General features: G+C 45.9%; 1 protein-coding gene across 2 annotated transcripts in view; it reads right to left on the bottom strand.

The window, feature by feature from the left end:
• Positions 1-355: 355 nt before the first annotated feature.
• Positions 356-11,073, bottom strand: part of SEPTIN11 (septin 11) — a 92,633-nt gene continuing 81,915 nt past the window's right edge. Inside the window, exon 10 of one of the 2 annotated variants that reach the window (XM_044429463.1) lies at positions 356-1,759. In XM_044429463.1, coding sequence (XP_044285398.1) covers positions 1,744-1,759 — 16 coding nt within the window. In that variant the 3' untranslated portion in view covers positions 356-1,743. Of the gene's footprint in view, positions 1,760-2,587; positions 11,021-11,073 lie in introns of those variants that run through there. The other variant, XM_044429462.1, reaches the window with a different exon arrangement.

Genomic DNA, 11,073 nt, shown 5'->3' with positions numbered 1-11,073 from the left:
CCCCCCTCCACCCCCCCCCCCCCCCATGTAGGCCAACCATGGATAAATTGAAGAAAAGTTTCTGAAGAAAACCAAATGTTTAATGGTACGTGGGTAGATTCATTTGCTTTTACTGCTGATGAACTTATGGGGTTTGCTGTTTAATGCATGCAGCCCTTTAGCTCTGGATTTGACTCTTCAGGAAGCTGTTCTCCTATTCAAAATATATGAAAGGAGTCCTACTAGTTTATAATGTAAGATTAAAAATAACAGTTTTTAGTGACTGAACAAGAGCTGCAGCTAAATCATAATGAAGATATACTTAGCATTAAGGTAAAAAACAATATATGCAGTGTTATCTTCATTTTAGATGTCAAAAGGGTTTTGCGGCTCTCGGTGTTTTCTTTTGTGTGGGATATGGGTCCAAATGGCTCTTTGAGTGTTAAAGGTTGCCGACCCCTGGGCTAGACTGAAAACAAAGGAATCAAGTTGAAGCTGTTGAAAATTCCCTGCCACCTGAGAGCCTCTGGGAATTATTGCTCCCTTTCATTTTAAGGTGCACTTACAGTGCAATCCTATGGCCTCCCAATGTTATCTGGGAGGGCAAAGGATTTTTTGTGTCTGATCCCTGTGCCCTCAGCTGATTCAGAATAAAGCACCCCCGGCTACCCCCCCCACCCCAAGATTGCAACTGGGCCTCAGAGGGGGAAAAGGGAACAGGTGCAGGGACTGTGGAGCTGCACAGGTGAGACTGCCTCCTCCTCCTCCCTCATGCTAAATCTAGACTGCCAAAAACAGCCATATAAACGTGAGGTGTCGGGCACTGTGGCGGTGGAGATCACCAAAGTGCATTGTCTTTGCTGCAGGGGTGAAAGGATTGCACCCATAACAACAACCCTTAAACATACTTCTATAAATGCAGGAGACAAATCCATGTACTCTGCGAGAGCCAAGGTCAGCATCAGCTCCCAGCGGAGCTTTCATGCTACGTGCAATGCCAAACATGGGGTTGTTGCTGTGTGATGTTTGGGGTGGCCCAAGGAGAAACTTACAATATTCGTAACACCTTTCCAAAGCTTTTTTGAGTTCCAGGTAGGAGAAGCCAGGCCAATGAAATTTAACTCAAAACAGACTCTGATCCGAAAAAGATGGCTCTGTCCTGAAGGTGCAGCATATCTGGGCAGCATCTCTTTCCCTCACCCCCCATTTATGGGGTGCTGTGGAATCCTGGAGCCCTTGAAAGTTCATATGGCTTCAGAATCGCCAGGTTACTGCATCTCTTGCAGAGAATTTGATTCAGTGCTAGATCAGTGCAGGGTGTTGATCTCTGGGTTTTGCACACACAGACGGCCACGGCCACACACATGCACACACACACGCGCACACACACACACTCGCAGGCCATGGCTTCTCGTCTTCGTGTGGACTGGCACAGCCCCAAAGTATCAAAAGAAAACTCCCAGTGCAATATTTTGGATGTCCTCCAAGTTCTCTCCGCCACCGTGGGTCTATTACGCTGGGCAGTGCGAAAAGCCAAATTGGTGGCCAGTGGTGAGTATCCTGACACTCAGAAAATACAGATACACAGACACACACACACCGCAGTGAGTCACAGTCTTCCAAAGACAGAAAGGCGGAGGCGGTAGCAGAATGAGGTAACTCGTCTCCCAATGGGGGGGTGTGGCATGACCTGCCGGCCTCTTCTAATGCGCTACCGTCCATTAGGAGAGAGGGAAGTGGAACGTGGCAAAGGTGGACTGACAGCTACATAAAGAAGAAGCTACAGGAAAGAGAAGAGAAGAGAAGAGAAGCGGTTCAGAATCCAAAGTGGGGGAAGCAAAAGAAGTAGAGAAAACAAACAGTATTTCAAAAAGTAAACGGTGAAGGAAATACGGAAAAGAAAGGAGTTGGTATACTCAGGGCTGCTTGGCATTGGCGACCCTTTGCCAGTTGAAATTCTTCACTCAAAGAAACCAAGTTTGGGAATCTGATTTTTCCTCACCATATTTTATTCTGTTGCTGAATCTTTTATTACTGTTCAATATTGCTTCCAGTTTCCCATTGGGAATAGTTATTCTCCAAGCCTGGGTTTTCAAAATCTGACCAAGCAACTTATCTTGCCAGGCATACCTTTGCTGCCTGAGAAAATTCTTCTTTTTGCAACGGAGAGCTTGCGTTCTTAGGGTATAATGTTCCATGGCAGATACCTAACTTCACCCATGCACCAAATGGAGAAATGCCAAAGACAGCCCTGAGTATAAAGACCCAGAAACATGCAAAATCGAAACTCAAAGAAATTTGACCTTGCCAAGATGCTGAGCAAGAGAGCACAGAATGAGTTTCCAATGCGTCACTGATTTATAAAATAATAAACCTAGGGAGTAAAACCTAGGGAATAAAATAATACACCTAGGGAGTAAAATAATAAACCTAGGGAGTAAAACAGAAAAGAAATGGTACACATAGAAAGGAGCTTGGGGAAACCAAAATGCTGGAAATCCAAGGGGTTCAAATTATTCCTCCCTTGATTTCTTTCCAATCTCAGAAACATTGACTAACAACCCACAATGAAAATATTATTTAAAATGAATGCCACACACATAAAAAATGCCTGAGTTTTGTTTTTGTTTTTTTAAAAATGTATTTTCTCCTTCCCACTTTGTGTTCAGACTCCTGGGAAGTGAACATTCAAGAACATATACAAGAAAACATGTCCATCAAATGTACAAGATTCCCATTATGGGTATACTTGGAAAAGTAAGACCATTGCTGACATTGAAAAGTGTGAACGAAGTCTAGTGGACGGATACATATCACATATAATGCTATATTAACACTGTAAGTTGGTTACAAAGGAATTCTGTTAAAAACATTGTCTACTTTCAAAACAGGAAGGTATAAGCAAGCTACACCTAAAAGGTTTTAAGGCAGTCAGCAAACTTTAAAAAATAACAACAACAAATCACAAAACAAGTATACAAAGTATTCCAACAGCTGTTCACAGTTTTATTCTCAATTAATTGGGGGGCAGGCAGAGCAACACAACCCTTCATATACGCTTTGGAACGACAATGTCAGGTTTCCACTAGACAGATAAAAGCAGTACTGCAAATACAGCTGTGGGTTTTCTTCTCCGTCGATGACAAGAGAGGGTAAAAAGGAAACCATTTGCCTTCAGTGAACGGCCAAGATACAAGTCAGATGCACGGGGTAAGGAATGTGCACAACAGGGGATTCAGTTCTTGTCCCATCGCAAAGCAAAACATTTTCAAGCTGACTCACCACCCAGTTCAAAACGTCTTGGAGTATTTCGGCCCCACTGTGGAGTGCGCCAACCCCGGTGGATTTCCCCATTCATTTCAACGGAGAAAAACCTCACAGGTGGTATCCTTTCCCTTAAATCAAACAGGATGGCCCTTGCAGGAGCACGTGTGCACGCAGGTACAAGAGATCACATGGCTGGGGCACCCACGGTTACGCTACCGTATTATTTATCCCGTTTCTATACCATCCAAGAGCAGAAGGGTGGCTTGCAGCAATTCCATTGACCTGGACTTCCAATGGCGTGCTCCGGCTTTACGCATGCACGCACCTGTCTCTGACTCACATTCAAACAAACAGAATGCAACCATCTACCAGATCACGTGGTTAGCAAGCATCTCAGGTAACTAAATGCTGTCACCTGGGCTTTAACGGTATGCTAGGAAAACATTAATGGTATGCTAGGAAAACATGTCCTGGCAGAGCAAGGTGTCACTGCCTGAAAAACCCACGGTCCCATCGGCAGTTGTGCCAGCGGGTGCAGCCTGCCCCGCATGTCCATTGGCACTAGATCCTCCTGGAAGTTGGTATCACCACACTAGCTAAGTTCATGCCAAGTTCAGTGCCCCCCGGTGCCCTCTGGCTGCTTTTTAGCTTTCCTCTTATTCGGTTCCACTAGGAGCCCTGCCTTCCTTCACCAGACTCCCGAAGTTGCAGCCAGCTCCAGATGAGGACAGCAAGCAGCACTTTCTGTAATGGGCTGCGTTAGATGTCTAAGCACAAACATTCGCCCCTAACCCACAATGCCTTTAAATCCACTGTGCGTGAGCAAGCCACTTCTGGCAACACCCAAAATGTTGAAGCACCTTTGTGTGATCTCAAGGGCCTGATCCACAGGTCTCTATTTTAGCATCTGGAGCATGACCCATGCGCGATCACCCATTTGGAAGGGCTTGTCAGAGGGCACTGGCAAACTGGCAGAGTCTCAACTAGGCAAGGCCACTGAGGTTCATACTCACTTCTTAACAGGAGAACTATGAAGTCAGTTACAGTTCGTCCTGGAGGCTGAACATTTGCAACCTCGTTATCGAGACGTGTACTTCAACAGGTGACCCCAGCTGCTTGACGCGGCAGGTAAAGCTTCCCCGCTTCCCCTTCCTGTGTCCTTGCACTTCCTACATTCCTGAAGGTCAACCCCACCAGAGACAAGCAGCTCTCCCAGCGGATGCAGCCTCGGCATGGTGCGCCCAACCTGAATACAAGGTAAGCTTACACTGGGGGAGGCTTCCTAGCTTTGTTCTTGCCTGTTCCGGAGAGGATTTCCAAAGGCTTCCATGGCTGCATGCAGGTGGATTTCTCTACTGTGGCGAACGGGCACGCCTCCAATGGTTTCCATGGAAGAGTGACCAGTGCTGGCACTTTTCATGCACGGACACCTTGCAGGGATGCAAAACAAGGCCAGCAAGTCATACCTTCATGCACCCAATTTTAGAGAGCAGGTACAATCAGGCCGCCTTCAAGCCTTTTCCCTATGTCATTTCATTAATGCAAGAAAGCAAAAGGACATTATTTTTCCATTTTGCATCAAACGTCTAAGGCTGCAACTCCACAATACCCTGCCACTTGGATGGTCACTGATCTCTTACTTCCATGAGTTAGCCTCAAAAGAGTTGGGTAAACATTGTGCCTTATGGTGCTTGTCCTTTTACATGCAGCGTTTCTGCCAAAACAAGTGAACTTCAGCCTTCTTGATGCTTTGCACTTTTCTGTCTAATCCTATTAGAAGTATCCAAAAACAAGATCTAGAATTTACACTGGGGCCGGTCATGAATTTTCCACTCATTAGTCTCAAAAGACAGGACACTGAGCCAGGGGAGTGCTTAGTCCACTTGAGAAAGCCTTTTTTCCTCCAAAATACAAAACCAAACCCTGCCCATTCGTCAAGTCTCAAGGCAGGTATCAATGCACTGACCTGTATATCAAGCAAGGAATAAACAGCTAAGCCTGCAGATCACAACAGAGCTTCTACTTCTGAACTGTGATTGTTTTTCCTAAGAAGGTTAAGAGACTATTAATGAAACTTGGGTGTTCAGCATGTAAAAACTTAAATTACAGCAAAGTGAAAATGTTGCTGGACTAAAACTGGGGAAGGTGCCTCCAAGTGGGGAATCAAGCACAAAGTTTTTTGTATAGCTCTGCCTCAAAACAGCGAGCAGTACCCCATTTTTGGACAACTCTTCCATTTTTCTGTGTCTGAATACCAAGCACTTTTACTCTGAGGGCTATCCTAGTGATCTTTCAATGAGGCCTATTTGGAAATCAGGTTAACAACCCAATCCTAACCTGAATCTTGCCTTCAGCGGGATTCATTGACCTAGTTCATACGCAACAGCAAGTGCTAGATTAATTAACAACAAACCATGGGGCTGTTTAGCCCCTATATGTGCAAACCAGGCCATTACCTCCTAAGTACGTACAGGATCATAACCTTACACTACAAATTTGGGAGTAACTCCTCTTGAACTGGATGGAATTTCTGAGTGGATAGGAGCCGATTCAGGCAGCAAATAAAAACAACTGAACTTCCTTGCAAGTCAGAGTTCTCATAATTTGTAGGCCATCCTTTCCTTCTAAGTATGCTCAGTGCACCTACATGCACGGCCATGATCCAGAGAAAAGCTAGTTGTGCTTATACTCATCACTGAAAGCAACGTGTTACTTCAGACTCAGCTGCCACATCGATCTCAAAGGGTGCCACGTTTGTTTAACTGCAGCTGGACCAAACTCAGTGTGCTCCGAGTCTGGCTGTGAACCCCTTTAGACTAGAACTGTCAATGGACTATTTTGCCAAATTAATCTGATAGTGCTTCTGCAACTCTGGTCATCACATGCACGTCTGTGTGCAAAACAACCCCCTCCGTTCATTCCAAAGATGGGCAGGGCAGTCTTTTGCAGCTGTACTTACATGCAAAGGTGAAAGCACATCCAAAAAGCTTTGAGGAGAGAGACTACTCCGTGCAGAGCCAAGGGTTACTGTGAAGAAAGGCATAGATACAGAAAGGAAAAGCAAGTGCAGTAATCAGTAAACTAAACAAGGTCCAGGGAGTGGCGAAGGCAGGGGTTTCACAGTTATTTGTTAGTGCCCTGATGCAGCTAAAGGACAGAGGCCGCCTTCCGCATATGCATCAGGACCGGGGGCTGCAAACCTGATACATATCCATAGGCACATTGGAATCTAAGTCTGTACCGACCTTGCAGTGGGATGTGCATTCACACACACACACACACACAGTTTAGGCACAAATTTTTAAAAAGCTGGTTGGGAGTGGAGTTGGGTCAGCCAATTACCATAATAGCCACTTACCTACTCACCAGGGATGACTATGGACTGACTCCAGATGAGCAGGGATGGAAGCTTTTGTAGAGTGAATACAGAGGGGTTCTTTTTGCGGGTGGGAGGTCAGGGGTTTGATGTCTCACTACAGCTTGTCCCAGGAATATGTGAGCAGGTGTGCCTGGGTTTGTGAGTCTGTCTGTGTTTGGCAAGTCGGTCAGCTCCACTGCCTCTCTCCCAGACCACACAAACACAAACACACATCCTGTTCAGAGTGTTAGCACAGTCGGTTTCTCCTTGCTGTTTGACAGGATGCCACCAGTGCCCAACTGACCAACTAGTTACGCGTGAGAGAAGCTCACACGGGCTGCTCATCTTTCCTCCATGACCAGAATTAATGTGGGAATTAGGCGAAGCTTAGAAAGCACCTGGAGTGTCTCTCAGAAGGGGTCTCTTCAACTGAGCAAGAAGACAGAGCTGACAAACTAAGCAGGCGCAAAAGCCAATTAAGAACTGGACACGTACAGACACGGCTCGTGGAAGCACACAGCACAAGCATTCAAGCTTCAGGAAACTTGAACATATATTCAGACAATAAGCTGCAGCAGCACGAGGTGGAGGAAACTGGCTCCTTCCCTCTAGGCCAGGAGGATTTGAGGGCTGGTTGAGAAGTGTGCTCAGTTTTATTTGGTCTGCTGTGAATGGCGGCCGTGCTTGGATCAGCTGCCACACCTGCAGTTCAGCAGGGCCCAAGTCTGTCTTTTGCCACTTTGCCTCCACCTTGGGGCAGGGCCATGTTTAGGCACTGGAGGGGCAACGTCCCCTTCTCCATTCATAAGAGCCAGGGAAGGAAAAGAAAAACCCAGAAGAACCAAGACCAGCAGGTGAAAGGTGAGCCAGTATGGCTTGAAAGAAAAAAGTACTTTCAAAGGTGAAAGGGAAAGGAGAGCACGGAGGCAGGAGAAGGAGGTAATGGGCTGCGCCTCAGCAGTAGAAGAAGCGATCCAAGAGTCAGAGGGTTAATGGGGGTCGCTGCTTCTTGGAATGGACCCAAAAGGAAAAGCTCCTGTCCAGCACAGGAAAATGCAAGCAGTTAAACATGTTAAGTCAGTTACACAGCGCGAAAAGAGAAAAATTAGGAGGAGATTTCTTACGGATGATACCGTATTTGTGTATCTGTCCTTGCAGCTGGCACATGTTGTTTCAAGGTGTTAAAAGTGGAGGGCGTCCTGACAAGCCCATTCTCTCACAACTCTGCACTGCCCCTGAAACTATTCGAAATAGGTTTTTAACTGCCCCAACTGTCCAGGCTCCGCCTTCTCCCAAGAAATGGAGAAAGGCAGTTTACACTAGGGCGCCTGGAGTGCTGCAAGGGGTTCGTTCCGTGCCCAGAGTTCCCCAGGGTTTGGGAAGCTGCGCTGGCTCGCACCATCACTTCATCATTCACCTGGATGGCCCAATGTTGCTGTAACCTAAAAAAAAACTCTCCAGAAAAAGCCAGGCTTCCGTAACGCTCTCACTTTCTGCCAGGTCCAGCACATTCCTGAAGCTATGCTTGCTTCTACTTACGTATCAAGCTTTCTTCGTGCAGATCTGGAAAAGGGCATTCTCGGTATTACAGAGCCATGGTTTTACCTGCCTGGACACACCTGCACCAGTCCTGACTCTCAGATCAGTACACCTGCATGCGTGTGTTGCCAAACACCCACCTGATAATTCCGCCATATGCTCCTTATTCTTGCACGCATCTAGGAAGGCACACAATTCTGTTTAATTAAGATTAGGCAACAAATTACAGCAAGATAGGTCATCATACCTTTAAGCCCTAAGCCCAGAAATGAATCTCACTTCCCCAGGTCAGAATAAATGGTGTTTAATCCCTGAAAGGCACAAGTAGCCAGGGGGGAAAAAGGCTTACAACTCCAGCATGCCCAAACCAGACCAGGAGTTGTAGACCGTTTTTCTGGCTATATGTGCATAGGATTGTGTATTCTGTAATTCCTCGGTTGTGGAGAGTCTACCTTCTAGGGAGGTTTCTACTATTCCTCCTAAGGGCTCCTTTACGACAAGATGCTTAGGGGAGGCAGCCCTGCCTCTGCCAAACACGCGCTCCTCTGGTTTAGGATGCAACGATGCATTTGTTAGCTGCATCACATTGTAGAGAAGTTGGGTTAAAGATGAACCGAGCAGGCCTTCGGCATGTTAAGATGGGAAGCACCCAGGAAGGACAAAAGCCATCATGCATGTGAGAAACTGTGTAAGGTCAGTGAATGGCACAGAAAAATCCCTCAGTGGTTGGAGTTCTGTAAATTGGCAACAACTGCGGGAAGAAACTCTCAGTTCTGTAGAACTAGCAGGGAAGGGCACAACAGGGCGGTGGAAGAACCGCCACACAATTACTCGGGCTTCTCCACAAAACGCATGTATTGCGCACTCCTGGTTCCTCAACTGCAGGGACTTTCCAAAGTGTTGTTCTCCTCCAGGGCCCCTCTTGTGTTTCCCAATCATTTTTGTGGATTTTTTTTAAGAGAGGGGAAAGGGCAGTGTTAAATTCCAAATCAGAACAGACCAGCATGAAAGCCTCGCGTAAAATCAAATCCAGACTCCAGGGAAAACCTCGGGTCAAGGACAACTTTGGGGATGAAAAGGGAAGAAGCCCAGGTAAGGATGTGTTTAACTCATCGTGCAAGGAATCCCTCAGACTGTTATTCCAAGGCAGGGGCAGAAGTGCAGTCCAGCCCAGTGAGAGCTGGCTGCCCATTTTTTGCAGCGAGCTGTGCAAAAATAGCATTTGGGTCAGGTTTCAAATCACAGCCATCCTGCCTCCGAGAGGCTGGGAGCAGCAGCAGCATCCCTCTGTCCAACTCTGTTTTGCTTGTTCTAGGACACCAATAACCCTATATGCTATGGAGTCTGTCACTGCCCCCAAGATTTTGAAAGGGATAGGCTCAGGATCAGGACTTGGTCATCTTAACTCAATTTTCACCTGACCCAGTAATCTTTTAAGCAACGATAAAAGGGTTAAATTAAAAAACAAGTTCGCCAAAATCCAAAATTCACAGTGGGGCAATACCTTTATGAAAACCAACCAAAATTCTACAAAAATGTGCAAGCTTTTGAGTTCTCCAGAACACTTCATCATGCCTGATGAAGCGTTCTGGTGAATACAAAAGCTCACAGTTCTGTGGAATGCTGGGTGGGAAATAGGTTATGTTACTAATAGAGATAATCATGGATATCTCTAGAGAAATGCTGTAGTTCTCTTCTGCTGGATCTTCACATTACCAGTATGGTTTCTCAGAGTGCTTAATTCATACACCTGTGTGCTCCTGTTGTATCTTGGACATGTGCTGCCTCCGTTACTGCTAGAAAATTGTTACAGATTTTTGGTACAAAAAGGCTACCTACAGTGAACCAGTGCAGTACAAATGGAGAGCACTATACATAGAGCTAAAATTCTCATTTGTGGTTATTTGTGTCCCCCATATGAATGATGTGGCTCAGGTCCTAATCCAAGGAAACACACAGCAATATGTATGTGTATGTAAGATCTTCTAAGGTTTCAACCTAAACAGTGGCCCCTCTTTCCTAAAACTTATTCTGAAGGATAAGCAAGGCATGATCCAGGTCTGGAAAAAAATTCCCATTGATTTCAATAGGAGAAAAAGAGGGATACGTACTTTGGAGAGCAATCCTTGATGTATCCTGGCTGGGCTCAATGGTATTCCCTTTCAGATAAGTTTGCACAGCAGGGGTAGGGAGCCCCCAGTGCTCCCCAAATTCTGTCAGATAAAATCAAAATGGGGGTGCTGGCACGGTGTTCTGCAGCTGGTGGAGACCCCACATTTAATTTAAAAAAAAAAGTTTTGTTTCCCCCTGCCCGTGGGTGGGAATATATGCAACCTGCATGGGGGGGGGGGTGCCGAGGAGGCAAAAAGCCCCCTATACCCCTGTATTTGCCCATGCCTGCTCTAGAGGATTGCAGCCAAATTCTCCCAGTAAAATCACTGGTTCCTTAATGCGTTTAACTGGGTCATGCCTTCAATTTGCAGTGCATTGTTGCAGAAGTGAGGTGGAAATTGCCATCCCAAATATTAAAAATGGTGTGTGAGCAGCCCTGTTTTCATGCCTTTCAAAGGGCTTTCTGGCACCATGAACCCAAGCGTGATGCACAAACAAAACCCCAGTTAAAACTGTTCCAACAGAGTTCTTGCTCCCCTTGCAAAGAATTTTACCATTTCTGTTCTCCTGAGAACCCCAATAAAGCCCAAATGCCAGACACCCCCTGCTTCGCCCACCCGCCCCATGATTATTGAGTTAATAATAAGGATTTGTCTTTAAAAGAAATATATATATATATATATAAGATGGCTGAGACACATTACTGCAAAAGCAGGGGAATGCAGGAAGATCCTTTGACTTGGCGGGCTTTATGTGAAGCTTGAACTGCAAATTAAAAAACAAAAATGAGAACAGAAATGTTAGAAATAATAGCAACT

The sequence above is a fragment of the Varanus komodoensis genome, unplaced genomic scaffold, assembly GCF_004798865.1.
Source record: "Varanus komodoensis strain SLA01 unplaced genomic scaffold, ASM479886v1 scaffold2, whole genome shotgun sequence".
Classification (NCBI taxonomy): domain Eukaryota; kingdom Metazoa; phylum Chordata; class Lepidosauria; order Squamata; family Varanidae; genus Varanus; species Varanus komodoensis.
The sequence above is the reverse complement of the archived record's forward strand: the minus strand, read 5'-3'. Positions and strand labels throughout refer to the sequence as shown.